The sequence below is a fragment of the Pelodiscus sinensis genome, chromosome 1 (genome assembly GCF_049634645.1).
Source record: "Pelodiscus sinensis isolate JC-2024 chromosome 1, ASM4963464v1, whole genome shotgun sequence".
NCBI lineage: Eukaryota > Metazoa > Chordata > Testudines > Trionychidae > Pelodiscus > Pelodiscus sinensis.
This window is the reverse complement of record NC_134711.1, coordinates 42,227,080-42,247,645: the sequence shown is the minus strand read 5'-3', so window position 1 is coordinate 42,247,645 and position 20,566 is coordinate 42,227,080. Positions and strand designations below refer to the sequence as shown.

Genomic DNA, 20,566 nt, shown 5'->3' with positions numbered 1-20,566 from the left:
ATTTTAAAAGACACTAATATATCTAGAATGTATCACACCCCATTTTTTTTAAAACTCAGGAAAGTCTTGAATAAAATACAAATGGTGTTGCATTTTGCTCACTACTTGTACAAATCTCTTACCTACTGGTTAACTTTTCATTTTATAGTTATAATGTTTCTGTTTATTTGAAAAGAAAACAATACCTATTTAATGGCATGTCTATCAGGGATGTTTATGTGGAGAGTTAGGCCTTGTCTACACCGGCACATTTTGTAACCAAAACCTGCCTTTTGTTGACAAAACAGAGCATATACGCTACAGTGCAACTTTTATTGGGAAAAACCCACAGTTTGGGCTACAAAAAACTTCCACTACTGTGAAAGGCTTTTATCTTTCCCCCTCCCTTTATTGTCGACAAAGAGCCAGTGTGGACTGTTTGTTTTGTTGAGAGAACTGTCTTCCACTGGTAACCAACAATGCCTACTCTGATGGCTATGCTCAGTGTTTTGTGACTTCTGCTGCCCCTCCCCTTTCAAAGCTCCAGGAAGTATCTGACAGCTGGGTAAGATGCTCTGTTTTCAGAACAAAGAACAAATCATTGGACTGCTTCTGTTCTGCCCTGCAGTAGAAAGACAGCAGCAGAAAGACTGCCATTATGGGGAGGGCAGGAGAGACCGCAGTGCTGCTTTTATATGCCTCAGTACAGAGAGCTCACAAAGCTAGGAAGGAATCTCAAGAAGCACAAGGATCCTTACCCACAGTGCTTCCTTCCCAGCTGTAGCCCCTGCTCCCCTGCCAGTCCAGCTGCCTCAGCCCTGCCAGGCTGCACTCCCATCTGAGGATAGGGCTGTGCTCCCCACTGCACTGCAGGCACCAAGCCCCACTTTCCCCCGCCCGACCAAGGCTGTGCTCCCTGCTGCCTCTGGTCTGGATGGGGCTGCACTCCCTGGCCGTGTCCACACTCAGGGGTTCTTTCGAAAAAAGTAGCCTTTTTTCGAAAGAACTTCCCCTGCGTCCAGACTCAAGCCGCGTTCTTTCGAAATTAAATCGAAAGAACGCGGCTTTTCTTTTGACGGCGGTAAACCTCGTTTCACGAGGAAGAACGCCTTTTTCGAGGGAGATCCGTCGAAAGAACGTGAGTCTGGACGGGGGGAGCCCTTTCTTTCGAAATTATTGGCCTCCAGGAACAAGCCCTGGTGGACAATCTGGGCCATGGGTTGCACGTCTGTGGTTCCTGGCTGCAGCCATTCCTTAAAGGGACAGGCACCCTCACAGCCACTTGTTGCAGACAAGGAGCCAGAGCACACGGCGACTTTGCTGCAGCATGTCACAGCCCCAAGAGCGTCCTGGCCCTTCCTCCGAGCCTTCTGGGGACCCAGCCAAGGGCTCCAAGCGCCGGGCACCATCCTGGTCCGGCGCAGAGATAAAGAGCCTGCTGGAGCTGTGGGGAGAGGAGGAGGCCTTACAGGCCCTCAAAAGCCGGCGGCGAAACGCCGACATTTATGGCCGCATGGCTGAAGCCCTGGCCCAGAAGGGCCACTACCCCCGCACCCAGGACCAGGTGCGCTCCAAAGTGAAGGAGCTGCGGCAGGGCTACGCCAAAGCCAGGGAGGAGAGCTCCCGGTCTGGGGCAGCCCCCCACTACTGCCCCTACTACTCAGAGCTGGACCAGATCCTGGGTGGCAGTGCAGAAGCACTCACACCACGGAGGTTCGTGCAGTCCGGACTGGCAGACCCGGTGGTGGACGCTCCAGAGCGGGAGCTACAGCAGTCTGGAGACGGGGACATGGGCCCAGAGGAGGAGGACACCGAGGAGACGGCGACCCTCACCCTGGAGCCAGTCACCCAGACCTCTGAGGCCTCCCAGGCGTCATCTGGCGCGGGAGAGGAAGCAGCAGGTGAGTACAGTGAGTTTGTGTCACACCGGGGGGGGGGGGGGGGGAGGTAGGTGGGTGGGTGCACAGTGGGTGATGCACAAGGGAAACCTGTCATGCTCAGGCTGATGCCCAGGTCACACACACACACACACACACACACACACACACACACACACACACACACACAGTGTGACCTTCAGAATGTCTGCTTCCCCTGTCTCAAGGGAGAGGGCATGCCCTTTTGGACAGCTGTTGCACACAGGACTGATTGTGATAGAAATGTAGCCATGTTACTCTGATCTGAGGAAGTGGGTCTGGCCCTGGAAAGCTCATCCCCTAATAAACCATCCTGTTAGTATTGTAAGTGCTACAGAGTCCAGTTTATAGGACTGATTGTGTCTTCTTCTTTTCCTCCACAGCCGGACCAGCCGTGGAAGAGGGCCGCAGCACCCCAGCCCCACCTCCATCTCCATCTCGGAGACATGGGAGCCGCAGACACAGGCGTGTCTACGCCGACATCCTCCGGCAGCACGTCGAGGCTGTGCAGGAGCAGAACGCCATCCTGCTCCAGAGGGCGGAGGCAGAGGAGCGGTGGCGTGATCGGCTCATGAATGAGCTGGTCCTGCAGCGCACGGTGCTGTACGCCACCCTGAGGGAGGTCAGCGGCTTGCCTGCTGCTGTGCCTGGTCCTGCTCCTCCAGCACCCCATGACCCCACCCCACCAAACCCCCCTTCCACAACAGCAGCCCTTTCCCCCCTTGGACCTCCCTCTCCCCCAGCCCACCCAGCTCCCCAGCCCCTCTCTCCCCCTGGCCCTCCTCTCCCCCAGGCTTCCACGTCCCAAGAGCCCCCCAGCAGCCAGCCAACCGACAGGTGCATCACCCGATCCCGTAGCCGGGGAGCACCCCAAACACGAGGCCCAGCCAGGAAAGGGAAATCTGCCAAGCCCCGTTCAACCTGATCCCCTTCCCCCCTCCAGGTTTCCAGGCCCCTTCCCCCCTCCAGGTTTCAATCACCCCCATCACCCCAGTTAAAGCACAAACAAAGGGTTAAAGGAACTGTTTGTTTATTGTATATAGTTTGGCAACAACAAAAATGAAGAAAATTTTTGTTATTTTGCCACATTGTTTGATTATATGTACAAAATTATAAATAAGTAAAGAGAACATTTTATTTTGAAACACACCCTGGTGTAAGTGATGTGTCCAAACTGGGTCAGGAGATGGGTTGTGGAGGGAAGCTTCTATTGGGGTCAGGGCCCAGTCCCCCGGCAGAAGCCCCTCAGTGCACTCAGTGGCCTCCACTGGAGCATTGCTCCCGGAGGGCCTCCCGGATGCCAACTGCAGACCGGTGAGCCTGGCGGATGGCAGCTGTCCAGGGCTGGGCAAAGAGCCTCTCCTGGGCATCAGCAGCTCTCCCCCACCCTGGTAGGAAGGCCTCCCCTTTCCTCTCCACGAGGTTATGGAGGACGCAAAACGCGGCCACCACCTCGGGGATGTTGGTCTCCCCCATGTCGAGGCGTGTGAGCAAGCACCGGAATCTGCCCTTTAAACGGCCAAACGCACATTCCACCTGGTTGCGAGCCCGGTTAAGGCGAGCATTAAACTGCTCCTTGCTCGCATCCAGCTGGCCGGTGTAGGGCTTCATCAGCCACGGCATCAGGGGATAGGCGGCATCAGCCACTATGCACACCGGCATGTGCACATCCCCAAACGCAAACTGGCGATGGGGGAAAAAAGTTCCTGCCTGAAGCCTCCGGTACAGGTACGAGTTCCTGAAGATGCGGGCATCGTGTGCCCGCCCTGACCACCCAACACAAATGTCCGAAAACTGTCCACGATGGTCGACCAGTGCCTAGAGGACCATAGAAAAGTAGCCCTTTCTGTTTATGAATTGGGCTGCTCGATGGGGCAGTGCACGGATGGCAATGTGTGTCCCATCGAGCGCTCCTCCGCAATTGGGGAAGCCGAGGGCAGCAAAGCCGGCCATGATGCTGTCCAGATCCGGTAGACAGATGAGCCTGTTGAGCAGCTCCGAATTGATGGCCCTCACCACCTGCAGAACGAGACAGACAACAAAGTGTTAGAAGGGGTGCCTTATGTTTTAGGAGGAGAACCCACCACCCACCTTCCCTCTCAAACACCCCGGGAATCCCCTCCTCAGAACCCCCCCCCCCACAATTCAGGGTGAGTGGAGGAGCTCCCTCCCACTCCCACTCCACTTGGCCCTTCCTGACAGTCTCCCTTCCCCCCACCCCAAACTGTGACTGTCCCCAGACAATGACTTACCTCCATCAAGACGGCCCCGACAGTAGATCTCCCCACTCCAAATTGGTGTCCCACGGAGCGGTAGCTGTCGGGGGTTGCCAGCTTCCAGAGGGCAATGGCGACCCTCTTTTCCAGGGGGATGGCGGGCCGCAGGTGGGTGTCTTGCCGTTGCAGAGCAGGGGCGAGCCAGGTACACAGCTCCTGGAAAGTGGTCTTTCTCATGCGGAAGTTCCGTAGCCAGTCTTGGTCATCCCAGATCTCCATCACGAGCCGGTCCCACCAGTCAGAGCTGGTGTTAAACCTCCAAACACGCCTGTCCACGAAAAAGTTCGGAGGCAAGGGCAGTGTGGCTGCCGGACGGGGGAACCCCTCGTCCCTCTGGTCTGGGTCCAGCTCGGGAAGGAGCCTCATGATTGTCTCACGAAGATGCAGCAACAGCTGCAGTATGGTGGTGTGGGGCCCTCGCCTGCCCAGGGGCAGCTCTGGCTCCATGCCACAAATAAGGGTCTGCAAGCAGAAAAACCTCAAAAGAAAAAAGCTGCTGGGGTGTCCCAGGAAGCTGAGCACTCCAAAGCAGCACTGCGATGCCTTGCAAAATTCCTCAAGGGACAGCAAAGGCAGCTGCAGGAGCAGAGCAACGGGTGTTCAGGAGTGTCCCTCTCACCACGCGTCTCTGCAAAGGGCAGGCAGGCAGCACCCGGAAGGAAATGCTGCCCCCATGCCCTGGCAGAAGCAGTTCCGGGTGGCTTTCAATTTCGAAAGAGCGTCCGGCAGTCTGGACGCTCTTTTTCGAAATAGCGGATCGATCTTTCGATCCGCGCATTGTAGTCTAGATGCGCTCTTTCGAAAGAGGCTCTTTCGAAAGAAGCCTGCAGTCTAGACACACCCCCTGCTGTGCTGTACTGGCCTTGGCCGGTGCTGCACTGCCAGACTCTGCCAGCCCCACTGCCTTCAGCCTGGGGAGGGCTATGCTCCCCACTCTGCTCGCTTGTCCAGGGCTACACTCCTGGGAGCTGGCTCCACTGCACTACCCACCATCAACCCCAACCAGGGTCTCTGCTCCCCATCAAGCCAGCCTACTGCTGCCAGGGCTGTGCTCCCCACCACCAGTCCATCTTCTGAACCTGGTCAGCCGGGGCTTTTTGATCCAACAATATCTATGGTCTGGATGTTGCTGGACCATAGAGTCCTGAAGTTAGACCTGGAAGAAGGGACAGGTTTCTCACTCAACCTGGACTGGCCAACATTAACCAGTACAGGAGAGAAATGACTTCTGTAATAATGAAAGGGGTGGTGTAACCATAATTAAGGACTTGGTGACAGAGAACTGGTCAGAATATGTTTAGCTGAGGTGTGTGGTGGGGCTGGTGCTTGTTAACTTGAAAAGACTTTGCTCTTTCTTCTAAAGATACACAGTCCTTTCAAAGCCACCCTTCCTCTCTGGACCTTTTCTCCACACACTCTAATCATCACTTCCATTGCAACAAACTTTTAAAGTAAGGAGAGGGTCTCAGAACAAGTAAGGAGATGTGTCTTGGCCATCCTCCTATGTGGCCATTTGCAACCTGAAGCTTGCAATCTAATACTGAATCACTATGGGTCAACATTTTCATAAGTGTAACTAGTCAGCAGTGAGATTTTTGCAGTGTGAAGTGCAGCAGAAGAAACACAGCGTAATATTATTTGGCATATAGAAAGCACTTTTCATCTTCAAAGCATTTCACAGGCAGTAACTCATTAATCCTCTAAAGATACCCATGAGGCAGGCAAGTGAGTGTTATCCCCTCTTATAGATAAGGGCTGAGAGAGTGTCATTTTAAGAGCCAGAATTGTAACTCAGTTATGCTCAACTTTCTGATTTGTGCTTGAGTCTCTAGACCAGTGGTTCTCAAATTTATTTGATCGCATTCCCCTGCTTTGTGTCTGTAATAGTTCACATTCCTCACTCTGCCCCACAAGTACATATACTGATATGTGCAGTAGTGATGCTTCACTTGAATCGGTTTTTTCTTCTTTGTTTTTCACTTGTGTGAGTTTTATTTCTGTTGCACAAATGAGCCAGCAATCCATTGTATTAAGAGCAAAAAGCAAAACTGCTTACAATAAAATGTGCACACCCCCTCCAAGCAAACAGATTAAACTACAGATGGCAATGGCTCTGTATAAAGCTATGCAAACTTAAGCAAAATCCATCAAAATGTACAGTGCCAACTGAGGTCCTGATGTGTTTGGAGGAATAAGCTTTGCTAGTTGTTCATTGCTGTGGGTAAAATGCAATATGTTTTTTCCCCCTAAAGTTCCTCACACCTCCTAGGATACGTTCAATGCCCTCTTCCATGTTTGAGAACCTTTGCTATAAACTGATGTTTTTTCACACCCCTCCATTGCTTCCACATTCAACTAAATCATGCTTACTCTTCCTGTTCAGTGTAATTTTGGACTATCAAAACACTTGTTTAAACCTGAATGATCTGTTATTTGTCTACAGCAGGGCTAGTAATCTATGCCTTGTGAGCCAACTAGGGAGCCAGATATGGCTCTTCTGGAGCCCCACCTCCGCCCCCCTCAGCTTCCCCTACAGCAGGAAGCCAGCGTTGGTGCTACAGCCTTAAGCCCCCTCCCCCTGCAAGATTTGAGCACCAATGCTGGCTTCCTGTGAGGTTTGGGGAAGAAAGACTGGAGCCTCCATGCCAGATCCAGCATGCGGGGAACAAGAGGGAAACATGCACTGCCCTTTTCCTTCCCCCACTGTGTGGGGAACAAGCAGAAACAAAAATGGCTCTACATACTGCCATTTTCCTTCCCCTAGGACACGCTTCTAAGAGGCTTCCCCTGCAGATCCTTCCTGGAGGCTTCCTTCTGGTGAATGGAAGCAGTGGAGGCCATGTTACACGGTTCCTATAATGGCGCGAAAACAAGTAAGTGCCCCCCTTCATGCCCAGACCCTACCCTTTCACTCACCCCCTGGCTAGACACCCTGCCTTCAGCAGTTAAATGTGTGGTGGTGCAGGTAGTGTCAGAGAGAGGGCTTTGGTTTCTTCGACCATGAGACTCTGTTCCGGGCACAAGGATTGCTAGGAAGAGATGGGATCCACCTAACCAAGAGAGGAAAGAGCATCTCTGAGGGCAGGCTTGCAAACCTAGTGAGGAGAGCTTTAAACTAGGTTCGTTGGGGAACAGTGACCTAAGCCCTGAGGTAAGTAGGGAAGTCGGATACCAGGAAGAAACACAAGGAAGAAGGAGCAACAAAGGAGTACCCCTCATTAGAATGGAGAAGGTAGGGCAATCAACTGGTTATCTAAAATCTTTGGACACGAATGCAAGAAGCCTGGAAAACAAACAGGAAGAATTAGAAGCCCTGGCCCAGACAAAGAACTATGATTTGATTGGAATAAAGGAGACTTGGTGGGATGACTCACATGACTGGAGCACTGTCATGGAAGGGTATAAACTGTTCAGGAAGAATAGTTGGGGGAGGAAAAGGAGGAGGAGTGGCACTGCATGTAAGAGAGCAGTATAATTGCTCAGAGCTCCAGTATATAGAGGGAGAAAAGCCTGTTGAAAGTCTATGGTTTAAGTGATAAATCTTATTGATAAACTAGGCAAATATAACTTAGATAGGGCCACGATAAGGTGGGTGCATAATTGGCTGGATAGCCGTAGTCAGAGAGTTGTTTTTAATGGTGCTAAATCCTGCTGGAAAGGGATAACAAGTGGAGTTCCGCAAGGGTCTGTTTTGGGACCCGTACTGTTCAATATCTTCATCAATGATGTAGATATTGGGATAGAAAGTACGCTTATTAAGTTTGCAGATGATACCAAACTGGGTGGGGTTGCAACTTCTTTGGAGGATAGGGACATAATTCAAAATGACCTTAGCAAGTTAGAGAAATGGTCAGAGGTAAACAGGATGAGGTTTAATAAAGAGAAATGCAAAGTGCTCCACTTAGGAAGGAACAATCAGTTCCATACATACAAGATGGGAAGCGATTGTCTAGGAAGGAGCATGGCGGAAAGGGATCTAGGGGTCATAGTGGACCACAAGTTGAATATGAGTCAACAGTGTGATGCTGTTGCAAAAAAAGCAAATATGATTCTAGGTTGTATCAACAGGTGTGTTGTAAGCAAAACTCGTGAAGTCATTTTGCCGCTCTACTCTGCACTAGTTAGGCCTCAGCTGGAGTATTGTGTCCAGTTCTGGGCGCCACATTTCAAGAAAGATGTGGAGAAATTGGAAAGGGTACAGAGAAGAGCGACAAGAATGATTAAAGGTTTAGAGAACATGACCTATGAAGCCAGGCTTCATGAACTGGGCTTGTTTAGTTTGGAAAAAAGAAGATTAAGGGGGGACATGATAGCGGTTTTCAAATATCTAAAAGGGTGTTACAAGGAGGAAGGAGAAAATTTGTTCCTCTTGGTTACTGAGGACAAGACAAGGAGTAATGGGCTTAAAATGCAGCAGGGGAGGTTTAGATTGGACATTAGGAAAAATTCCTAACTGTCAGGGTGGTCAAATATTGGAATAAATTGCCAAGGGAGGTGGTGGAATCTCCCTCTCTGGAGATATTTAAGAACAGGTTAGATAGACATCTGTCAGGGATGGTGTAGACGGAGCTTGGTCCTGCCTTGAGGGTGGGGGGCTGGACTCAATGACCTCTCGAGGTCCCTTCCAGTCCTATTATTCTATGATTCTCAGTGTAGAGGCAGAAGCAACAGGGGTGATGTTGTGGTTGGTGTCTGCTATAGACCACCATATCAAGTAGGAATAAGAAATCCTCCGGAAAAGGGCTTATTTTCCGGAGAATCACGTCTAGACTGGCGCTTTTCTCCGGCTTATCCCCAAGCCGGAAAAAAGCGGCAGCCATGTAAATGCAAATGCCGTGAGGGATATTTAAATCCCCCGCGGAATTTGCAATTCCGAAGTCTACATTAGCATCCCTTTTCCAGAAAGGGGTGCCAATGTAGACACAGCCTAAGAGGGTGGTGAAGTACTGGAATGGGTTACGTAGGAACGTGGTGGAATCTCCATACCTAGAGGTTTTTAAGTTTCAGCTTGACAAAGCCCAGCTGGGTTGATTTAATTGGGATTGGTCCTGCTTTGGGCAGGGGACTGGATTCGATGACTCCTAAGGTCTCTTCCAGCCCTATGATTCTATGAAAGACAGTCTATTCTCAATTTATTATTGTTTACTATTCATATTGTGGGAGTGGCCAGAGGCCCTAACCATGCAGAATCCCATTGTACTACGGGTTGTGCAAACAGATAGTAAAGGACCGTCTCTGCGTCTAATGAGCTAAGCAAGCACACTTGTCTCTCACAAAAAGCATCCCAAGAAATGCACTGTTGTGTGGTTGTGCACAATCAGCTGTTCCAGCAAGAAAGTGTTAATGTTAACTCAGCTATTTACATGCCTGATGACATCAGTATGTGTTCACTCTTGTGGCAATGTAGAAATATGTGTAATGCTCCACATTTTGTCCATCTTTAATTAACTTACACCAGAGACCCTGTTAAAAAAAGAGAAGGGAGAGACAGATTGAGATCAAAGCACAAAATCAATTATTGAATTTCTGCCTTAAGAGACAAGTTTTTTAAAAAAAATTTTAATCTTTACTTTTTACTCCTAGGGTGATGAAGATCATCCTTGCTTGCAAAGTCAAACTTATGTCTACTTTCAACAAACTGGGGTTTTTCTTTGAGTGGAAAATGTGAGCCTTTGGGATGCAGGGGTATAGGCATTTGTTCTCAGGAATTTCCAATATTAGCTCAATTTGTCCTCTAAGAACCAAACCCATTCGAATGATTGTAAAATACTTTGTAGCTATGCAAGTGCACCAACTAGTTTAGTGGGCCAATTGCTCAGCTGATGCAAATCAGCTTAGCACGATCAACCTGAATTGGGCTATGCCAATTTACACCAACGGAGGATCTAGTCTCTTGGGTGATCTAGATGCTGTCTGGGTCCAAATTAGATTTGTTTTCAGTATGTCTAAGAACAGCTTTCTTGTGAACCATGTTGGGATAGACAAGCCTTCTCACACTACCATAAACAGCGTGTTAATGGCCATTTGACATCTCCCGGAATTCATTGCTTTTTGGGAGCTCTGCTAAGAACTGTAAAATAGGTACCCAGACGGCTTTACTATTGAAATGGTTTAGAATAGCACTAGAATAGACGCAGGGCAAAAGTGCAAGTGTTCTTAACTATGTCAGTGTGACTAACAGGAACAGTTTGTTCTGTCCAGTCAGTTCAGCTACAAGCTGTTTAATTCTCTAGTGTACAGACAACATCTCTGTTTCTCTACATTTTGAACAGGAGAAATGTTCCACTCTTTTTGTGAGGCTATGTCTAGACTACGCTCTGTTTTCGAAAGAGGATATGCAAATTGCTTTCGAAAGTGAAAGTAGTCTGGATACATTTTTTTGGGGAAAAAGCCCACTCTTCCTTAAAGTGAGATTTACATGGTTTTTTTGAAAAAGGGTTTCCCCCACCCCCCAAAAAACAAGTCTAGACTACTTTCATTTTCGAAAGCTCTGCTTTTAAAAGTGAGAATGGAAGAAGATATGCAAAACCCTTCTTTTGAAAATAGAGCATAGTTTAGACGTACCCTTAGCGTGCAGGTTTGCATTGCTACTTGTCTTATATTACCGACTAGGCAATTACTCGAATGCTGATTTTTACGGTATGTTTAATGGGGACCCCTGGGTTTAAAAGAAACCGCACACTCTTTGTCTGCACCTCCTTTACAGGGCATGACCTGTGCTTGCTTTCCCTCTTTTATTGGGCTATAAAAAGCCTCAATAAATGCCATACCCTCAGAGTTTTGGCTTTCTACATGTGTATAGAGCTAGACTTGTTCAGAGCCATGCCCTATGTTATTTGGTAAAGGTTTTTAGTTCTTCTTGAAAAGTAAAACAATTAAATGGTCATAAAATAATTTATTGTTTTTAATACATGAAAATTGTCTGTTACACTTACGCTTCATTAGCTTTTCCTTGTCCCCACCAGCCAACTAACTTTAGCATGTATCATCTGTATTGCCAGAATAATGTAACATTCTAAAGAATTCTTCTACTAACACCAGCAGGGAATAAACAGGGACAGAACTTTGAACAGGGCTAGTACAGTCATTTCTGATCCACCACAGTTTCTTACCTATCCTTCTCCAGGAACAATCTAAGTAGGAAGATAGCATTGTTTACAGTCAGTGAGACCTACGTGCCGTGTTGTCTAGTGATTAGAACAAGGTGACAAGGAACTAGGACTCCTGGATTTCTGTTCTTGGATTTGTGGCTGATTCACTGTGTGACCTTAGGGTTAGTTGCTTAGCCACTATCATGCTCATTTTACAAACGAGACACAGAGAAACAATGAATAGTCCTGCAGCACCTTAAAGACCAACAAAAATGTAGATGGTATCATGAGTTTTCATGGGCACAACCCACTTCTTCAGATAAATGAAGTTTAAGGGGTCTAGGTTCAAAATAAATAGCAGAGAAAGAGAGAGGATGGAGAGGGAAAGGAAAGGAGAAAAAATAGGAAAAGAATAGTCTATTACAGTTTCCATGCTAAATTAACCTGGTAGGGTTCTAAGTACTCTTACGTACCACGTGTTTGGCATTTTATGTCATTAGGATGTGGAATGTAGAGGTCTTTGTTTACAACTCTATTGTAGGTATCAAACTTGAAAATGAAATTAAGCTCTGCAGCTTTCCTTTCAAGCTGATTTTTGAAATTGGCTTGTAATAATATGGGCACTTTGAGATCCATTAGTGAGTACCCAGGCAAGCTAAAATGTTCCTGAACAGATTTTTGTGTGTTATCTTTTCAAATATCAGATTTGCCGTAGAGACCTTTCAGTCTGGCCAATATACATAGCAGAGGGGCATTGCTGGCATTTGATGGCATAGATCACATTAGTTATATGAGCCTCTGATGTGATGGTTTATGTGGCTACGTCTTGTGATGATGTCGCTTGTATATATTTGTGGACAGAGTTGGCACCAGAGTTGATTGCAGGGGTGGGTTCCTGGATGAGTATGGTGGAGGTGTGTTGCATGGCCCCAGAGTCCAGGGAATACATGTGGCTTAAAGTAATCATTCCACTCCATCTTCAGCCCTTTATTAGTTCTGGACCTGCCACAACTCATGCCTGGCTGGCCATGATCCCACCAAGCTGCCATAGTAGTGGGGCTCTCAGGAACCCCTTTTCTTAGCCATCCCTCTCTATGCAAACCAGCTGGAGCAGATCTGAAAAATCAAGTTTTTAGTGTGACTTTCTATGCTCCCAGCAAAGAGCTCACTCTTCTGTAACTACAACTGTTATTAGGCCAGACAAACTCACACCCCTGAGAGTATGTCTACACTAGCCCCCTAGTTCAAACTAGGGAGGCTAATGTAGGCATTCAAAGTTGCAAATGAAGCCCAGGATTTAAATATCCCGCGCTTGATTTGCATCTTCCCGGACGGTCGCCATTTTTTAAATTTGCAAGTCCGGACTAACTGCCCGCGTCTACATACAGCAGGGACCTGGAAGATCGAATTAAAGCCCTAGTTCTAACTACCTGTTATTCCTCCTGCAAGGGAGGCTCTGTTGTAAGCTTTCATCTGGTGTATTTTAGCATGTGCCAAAAGCCTGATTAGTCCTCAGGACAAAGAATGCATATGGCTTAAAGTAGCCTTTGCTCTCCAACCTCAGTCCCCAGCTAATTCTGGCCTGAACACAGCATGGCCACACAAGAACAAAGGAGTTACTGTTACAAAATTCGTGTTAAATTTATATAGGCAGGAACCTAAATATGAGGTCTGATCCTCTCCTTCAATGCTTACAACCCACTTTCAGGCATGACACAAGGAGTAAGACAAATACACAGTAATGGGGGAGGAAGTACCAAGGTTCTGTAATACGACCTCATGGTTATTCAGTTATGGTGGCTGTGTATCTTAATGGTTCCACGAATGGTGCCTTTTTTTAATGGTAAAATTAATTCATTTCTTGCAGGCAGAGTGCAAGCAGCGTTTGGCATATGTTACCTTGCAATTTATTGCTAGATCTCTTTCACGCTCTAAGAAAACGAGACCACTCATGACTCATTAATGTGTCAAATCACATTAAGCCACACAGCAATTCAGAGTGGCTGCAGTCACAGCAACATGCCAGCTGATTGTTATTTATTATTTTTGATTTACAGAGATCTTTGGCTGTTCTTGGCACTGTACAAAACACAAAGAGAGACGCACGGTCCCTACCCCATTGAGCCTACAATCTTGAGGACTTTGCCACTTACGTTGCTGTGTTAGGAGCAGTGCAGGGCTGTGTAATCTGAGAGCTCGCTCATTATTAGTCAGAGGGAGCATGCAAACAGTGGCATCTTTCAGAGGGCAAAGTATAAACACACTGGCATACCGGGCCAGCTCTGCCTTACCCCACCACGTGTGGGGCAATGCGTATCCTCACAGCTCCACATGGAAATGCCGACAGGTCCTCGAGCAGGCAAGTGAAGCAGCTCCTTCTGTGCACCTGGCCAGTGTTGTCCCAGTTGTTCAATCAAGCAATTTGAGATGGAAAATACACATGGTAACTAGACTATAACGGCACCTCAAAGTGGTGCAGATGTCACTTTTATGAGTAAATGTATTACAGAGATAATTTCTTCAGGATTATTCCTAGAAAAGTGTGTGCAATGGAAGAATATGGATTGTCTAGCACTAAGGGATAGGCAGGCATTCTAACACAACAGGTGCCGTGGGAGAAGGTGTGAAGACACAATCAGGAGGGTGGTTTGTAGTTTGGGTAGTATAAGGGTACAGAGCAAGATATGAGAGCTAAGATGGAGGTAAGGCCAGGGATGCATGGAGCTTTCAAAATGAGGATCAGAAACTTGAGTTAAAGTCGAAGGGCAGTGGGAAGACTTCAAAGGGGTGGAAGTGAGAAATGACCAGAGTTGGGGCAGAGGAGGAGGCTTTTGGCACTGGGTGGAATAACTGTACCCTGCTCCAGCTACTGAGGCAGTGAAAAGAGCAGAAGAACAAGGGAAGGGCTAGGTCACAAAAATGGGGTATGTCTACACTGCCACCCTAGTTCGAAGTAGGGTGGTAATGTAGGCAACCGGAGTTGCAAACGAAGCCCGGGATTTGAATTTCCTGGGCTTCATTTGCATAAAGCCAGGGGGCCGCCATTTTTAAATGTCCGCTAGTGCGGACTCCGTGCCGCACGGCTACACGCGGCACAGACTAGGTAGTTTGGACTAGGCTTCCTAGGAGTAACGCGGAGTAATGGTAGTTCAGACTAGGAAGCTTAGTCCGAACTACCTAGTCCGTGCGGCACAGAGTCCGCACTAGCGGACATTTAAAAATGGCGGCACCCGGCTTTATGCAAATGAAGCCCGGGAAATTCAAATCCCAGGCTTCATTTGCAACTCCGGTTGCCTACATTACCACCCTAGTTCGAACTAGGGTGGTAGTGTAGACATACCCATGGTGACTAAAGCATTTTAATATCATTCTTATATAAAACATAGCATATTCCATGCTGTTGTCATATCTGTACAACAGGAGCATGAATGTGTCTTGTCCTACATTCCCAGAGTAGAGGCTAAGGAGTTCTGTGACTGGAGCTGGCTTGCCATGTGAAGGGTCAGAGTGTAGGGAGGAAAGGGCAGAGAGCAGTGGAATTTCTGCTTTATCTCCAGTGCAGAAGGGGAGAGTGTCTGCAAGCAGGAGTGCAGAAATGTCAGAAACTTGGCTCCATTTTCTGTGCTCAAAGTGTCTGCTACTGGTGCCTTGCCCATCATGTACGTATAGTATCTGCTGTACTTGTAGCTGATCATTTCCTTCCTGGAGCAAAAGGGAACCAGGTAGGGCATTGTGACCCAGAGTCCTTTTCTGCTCCTGACCATATAAACACATGCATGGCACATGGCACCACTGTACAGCTTAACTCATCTTTAAAAGTGTTGATCCAACCTGATTCATCATTAGATAAGCTGGTTACTTTGTGGTATTCAGAGTCCTTACTCTCACCAAGTAGAGGTAAGTCTGAGGCCAGGATCAGAAATTGGAGTCAGGATCCAGAGCCCCTTGTCAGAATCAGGTTACCTGGAGCTAGGTGAGACAAGAACAGTCCCAGGAACAAGTGCTCTCACAGCCTTGAGCAAATACCAGCAGTAGCTACTAAACTACTGCTGTAGCTGGGCTTAAGAACCAGTCTGCTGACTCTTCCATTCAATCCATCAGTGTAGTCAATCAGGCAGCCTGTTACAGGCCAGCTGCACTTGGTATGTTGCCTGGAGATTGGCTTTGGTGCAGCCATGATTCCTAAATTCTTGATCAATTTCGGTCATGATTTTCCAGAGCAGTTAGTAATTCCTTCACTTGAGACTCATTAAAGGGATCAGATTTTCAGAGGTGTCAGCATCTAAAAATGAAGGCACCCCAAATTTCTAATCGCTGATGGAAAATCTTGGCCTTAGTCTCTATTTCTACTTGCAGAATATCTGAGCAGATTATATGTTACTCCAATGTACTCAGAATTCAAAATGAGTCATTTTTAAGCTATTATTGGATTGGTCATGATGACTATAGTTCACTCATGTATTTAACACGTGCTATTGGAAATCCAAGCAGGGTTGGGATTTCTTGGGTCCATGATAAGACTCCAGTCTAATTCCAGCAGAAGCCAATGGGTGTCTTTTCATTTACTTTGGTGAATACTGGGTTAGGCTCCTGGTGAGAATGGCTTCTGTGATCAGGAGAAGGCTTGATGCAATAATTGTTTTTGACTCTCTCAGGGAGTGTAAGAAAAATTTGTAGCAGGGAAGCAGATATGCAGGATCAGAAATCTGTACAATATTTAAAACCTTTTTCTTCCTGAACCACACAGGTCTTTCCCATAGCATTGCTTCTCACAAATAGGTGACTATAAGATTTATTGGCTTAGTGCATAGTTTAAATTTACTTTTGTCTTATGTTTATTTAAAATGATTGTGTGCATGCACCCGCATGCGCCTACCTGTGAAGGGTATGTTTCAAATCCTTGTTTGGCTTATTTAATTTTCTCTGTACTAGGTGTCTGTAAATGGGTTTGGGGAAACCTGTGCCTCTGTTGAAGTCAACCTGTATCAGAGCTCATATAAAACATATCATTTCATGTGAATACATTTCTGATTAAAATAATGGCATGGTGCAGAATCAATATAATCGCTGTACTTTAATTACATTAAAAACTGGTTGACAGCTAAAAAATATTATACATGGGGAATCATCATTCAGTAAGTATGCAGAGGGGTTCTGCCTGGATCTGTTCTCAGCCCATAGATATTCAATATCTTTATCAATGATCCAGATGAAAATACAAAATCGTTGTAGGTAAAGTTTGAAGATAACACCAAAAAATGGTAGAGTGATAAATAATGATAGATATAGATCAGATATACAGAAAGACTTGGATTGACTGGTAAAGTCAGTTTTATTTGAACAACTATCATTTTTATAAAGCCAAACAAAAGATCATACATATAGGAACAAAGATTGTAAGTCACTCAGAGGATGGGTGATAGTATTCTGGAAAGCAGTGACACTGAAAAAGATTTAGGAGTCATGATGGCTAACCAACAAAACATGTGCTCTCTATATGTGATGTAATATCTAACTGCTAACAGCATCCTTGGATATATAAAAAAATGTGAAAACCAAGTAGGACTAGGGAGATGGCATTACTTCTATATAAAGCGTTAGCAAAACAGATACTGAAATACTGTAATCTGTTCTAGTGTCCACACTTTTAAAAGGATGTTGAAATTCTGGAAAGAATACAGAAAAAGAACTACAGAAAGAATCAAAACTGGAAAACTTGCCTTGCAGTGAAAGACTAAAGGATCTCTACCTATTTAGTTTACCCAAGAGAAAATCTAGCATTGACTTGTTCGCAGTCTGCAGACCTTTACAGCATTGGTAGATTTCTGATAATAAAGGACTCTAATATAGAAGACAAAGCATAACAAGAGCCAAGTGATTCTCTATCACTTAAAGTCTTTAAATGAAGATTAATATTTCTAAATGATATGTTCCAGCTCAGTCAGAAATTATGGGCTTGAAGCAGGCATTACTTGGTGTAATCTTACAGTATTATGCAGCAAGTCAGTGTTTTAGCCTTTTTGGTACCAGCTTGCTGTCTTCCCAAACTGTGTCATAGAGATCTCAGGATCTGGCACCTTTCCATGGACGTGTCATTGAGAAACTGTAGACTAGATGCTCATAATAGCCTCTCCTGGCCTTAAGTTTAATAATTTATGGGAACATAAATGTGTAAACCTAAAACTCCTTTTTGGTGAGCATCTGAGCAAGAACAATTAAATTGCTGTAATGTAAACCATGCCCATCTTAAAAACGAGCAATTGTATTTGACATTTTTATTATTTTTTTTATTATTTTTATTTGGTTAGTTTTCTCAACACAAAGTTCAACATAGAATTTTGTAGAGAAAAATGAAAGAAAAATCATGTTGAATGTTTGTTCCTTCCCCCTTTCCTCTCACTTTTAGCCATCTCTCTGTTTTGCCAGTAAGAGGGAGAAAGAATAGAGAAAAAGTAGAATGAAAGTATGTGAGGGAAATAATATTCTCTCACTTAAAAAGATAAAAAAAGTTTTTAATATTGTGAAGAAAGGAAAAGAATATGAGATTTCCTCCTCCTCAAACTGCCATAAACCCCCAAAATATTTCTAAAATATTCATTTTCCACTGAAAAGTTATATTGACATTGATTGGGATTAAAAAGTTTTTAGAAGTCTAATTTCCACATATTGTTGATTCTGATGTCTCCCCTTCTTTCTTACTACTTACAGAAACATCAGAGAATGCATATTTTAAATAATTATTAAACCTTAAGTTGATGACAAATTTATTAAATGACACAATTTGAAATGCATCCAATTGAGTATCTCAGTGGTCTTACAATATGCCTTCTTTGCTTTGCTTTTTTTCTTTTAGATATTTGAAACATATCCAGTGAGAAATTCTTCTGCTAAGCAGTGTTCAAGCATGAACTATGCCACTCCTTGTCCTATTTAAATATGTTTTTTGCCATAGAGCCAGTCTCCAGTTCCCCATAGCAATTTTCATCAAATGGGGCTTTTGCCTTAACACAGATTTCAGGATCTTTGAAGTTTATAATTGGGTGCCATGCTGAACTGTAATGTCATTCTTCTCAAATATTGGCACTCAACGATTCATGCTGTTCACAGCTGGTTATAAAAACTTGCTTCCCTGTTTCAGAAATGTTCCAAGTGTACTGGTGATGCACTCTGCAGCAGTCATGCTGAGAATGATAACACTACAGTAGCAGTCCAATTCTTACCCTAGCAACCTCTTACTCATTGAAGGCATGACTAAGAGCGTCCATTTGTAGGATTACTTCAGCTTCACCCTGTTTGGTTCTCCATTAGCCCATGTACACTGAGCCATTAAAGAAGCCATTTATTTTGCACAACATTAAAAGCACGGAGTCAGAGTTGCAGGCACTTTTTAGAAATATGTAAAACACGATCCAATAAATTGGTCAGCCTGTCTATCATCATGTTACAGGCCAAAAATAAAGATCAAAGCAATCCCTCCAACCTCCACTCACATGCCTATCCTCATTGCATTCCTCCCACCCCAAGTATAATAAAAGAGATGAGCTTTGCAGCCTAAAAACTCAGTTGATGTGAGCTATTCCAGTTCAATTATGGGAGCAAATTCCTCTCAATGAATTCTTATGAGAAACAGCCTGTCAGTAGCCCTTTTAAACTGAGTGGGCTCCAGTTTGAGTGACTGCACCAGTCACAGCACTGATAAAATTTTGGGGGGGACAAGGTGGGTTGTCATGTAGGTAAGCAGCAAACAAAACCATGGGCTCTTCTTGGCTCCTCCTGGAAAATAAGAGGGACCCAGTACAGCTCATGATACATTGGTGTGATGTGCTTGCACCAAGATACCCTTCTTTGCTTCCCAATGGATTTATGGTATAATCTCATGTAGAACATACTCCATGAGTCTAATTTTGAGGTGATAAGAGCAACTGCCCAGGGCCTGGTGATTCAAAAGAACCCAGGGCTCCTGGCTGCCGCTGCTGCTACTGTGGCAGTGGCAGTGGCAAGAGTCCTGAGAGCTTTAAATTGCTGCTGGAGCACTACACAGTGGCTCTAAGGGCTGGAGGGGGGTGAGCCGCATTCTGGGTGGTGCTGAAGGCTGCGGAGGCGGGGGGAGGGCGAGTCTGTGATGGTATATGCTCACTACCCTGGCCCCACACTTCCTACAGGAATCCTCACCCCTTCCAGGTTTGCAGAGATGCCCCTCCCCACCTTGCCCAGGGGCCCGGTGTGGTTGTCAACTCCCCTGTCTATAGCATATTCATATAGCATCCACTGAGCTTCTTAAGCATAGGACTTAACCCAAGGGCTCCTAAAGGGTTATTTAGTAGGCAAGTATGCTGGGAATCCATTTTATCTGCCTTTTTGGCTCCTTGGTTATCCATAGTCTTCTCATTCTTGGTATGATTCTACCAGCCTTGGTATTTTCAGTGGATTGTTTTTCAACAAATTTATTTCATTTACAGTGTTTTGAAGATTTCAATGGTGAGGCAGAATATGAAACCTAACCTATTCATTAAAAACTCCCAGGGCTTTTCAGCTCTGAAAAGCCTTTCTATTAAGGCTGGCACCGTATGCTAAGCATCCGTTTATTTCAATGCTGTTGCCTTTGGATACCACATAGCATGGTCACAGAAAGACTAAAAGGTATAGAACCAGAAATGCACTAATTAGATCACTGAGTATTCAGGGAAATAGATCTTTCATCTCTACAACGCAATGCAATTAGAAGAGATCCCCCATAGTACACCACCGGCACAGTCAGCTGATACTAATAGCTTTTGTGCAATAATTGAGTAAGCAATTGGCCATTATAGTCACATTAAAATTATTTCATTTGCATGCTTTTTCCAGATGCTGTGCTCTACAGAAAGGTGTTATCTGTACAGTTGTCAGAGTTCATTCATTCTACTCTGTCCCAATCTTATTTCCTTTTCTTACACTTTGGCACTGACTGTGATCTTGTTTACTTAGATTTTACAGTAGTATAATTCTGTTCACATCAGTGGGGCTATTCCTGATTTCCCAAGCAGAAATGAATGTTTAAGGTCAGTGTATATTAAACATCCTGACTACTTGTGCCCAGCCTACAAAGATGTGAGCACATTACAGCCAGCAAATATACAGACTCATGCTTTCAGCTCTGGCGGTCCCTGGTGTTGGCTAAGATAGTGGCGGTCACAAATAGATTTTTTTTTACAACTTATTATACAGTAGGATAACCCTTCCATGCACTTATGGCACCTTTTGTGTGATGGTCTCTAAGCACTCTGTAAATCACTAAGCCTCATTATACTGGTGTATTTTAACT

General features: G+C 45.6%; 2 protein-coding genes and 1 long non-coding RNA gene across 3 annotated transcripts in view; 2 read left to right on the top strand and 1 right to left on the bottom strand.

The window, feature by feature from the left end:
• The first annotated feature begins 1,622 nt into the window (after window positions 1-1,622).
• Window positions 1,623-2,914, top strand: LOC142829354 (uncharacterized). The gene is made up of 2 exons (XM_075928856.1): window positions 1,623-1,880; window positions 2,279-2,914. The coding sequence occupies exons 1-2, from the start codon at window positions 1,769-1,771 to the stop codon at window positions 2,818-2,820; spliced, it is 654 nt and encodes a 217-aa protein (XP_075784971.1). The 5' UTR covers window positions 1,623-1,768; the 3' UTR covers window positions 2,821-2,914.
• A 56-nt stretch (window positions 2,915-2,970) lies between these two features.
• Window positions 2,971-4,954, bottom strand: LOC142829351 (uncharacterized). Its single transcript, XM_075928844.1, has 2 exons — window positions 4,148-4,954; window positions 2,971-3,914 (listed from the first exon to the last, which is right to left on the bottom strand). Exons 1-2 carry the CDS (start codon window positions 4,616-4,618, stop codon window positions 3,714-3,716), a joined length of 672 nt encoding a protein of 223 aa, XP_075784959.1. The 5' UTR covers window positions 4,619-4,954; the 3' UTR covers window positions 2,971-3,713.
• Window positions 4,955-6,935: 1,981 nt separating this feature from the next.
• The window catches only part of LOC102453409 (uncharacterized), a 45,688-nt gene continuing 32,057 nt past the window's right edge, over window positions 6,936-20,566 (top strand). The window contains exon 1 of the long non-coding RNA XR_012900726.1: window positions 6,936-7,044. This is a non-coding gene — a long non-coding RNA (uncharacterized LOC102453409). The remainder of the gene's footprint in view (window positions 7,045-20,566) is intronic.

Bases quoted from the DNA above. Each gene is read 5' to 3' on its own strand.
- LOC142829354 (XM_075928856.1), top strand. From the start codon at position 1,769: ATGGGCCCAGAGGAGGAGGACACCGAGGAGACGGCGACCCTCACCCTG. The intron at 1,881-2,278 runs GTGAGTACAGTG...TTTCCTCCACAG, and splicing joins CGCGGGAGAGGAAGCAGCAG to CCGGACCAGCCGTGGAAGAG.
- LOC142829351 (XM_075928844.1), bottom strand. From the start codon at position 4,618: ATGGAGCCAGAGCTGCCCCTGGGCAGGCGAGGGCCCCACACCACCATA. The intron at 3,915-4,147 runs GTAAGTCATTGT...CTCGTTCTGCAG, and splicing joins TCGGGGCCGTCTTGATGGAG to GTGGTGAGGGCCATCAATTC.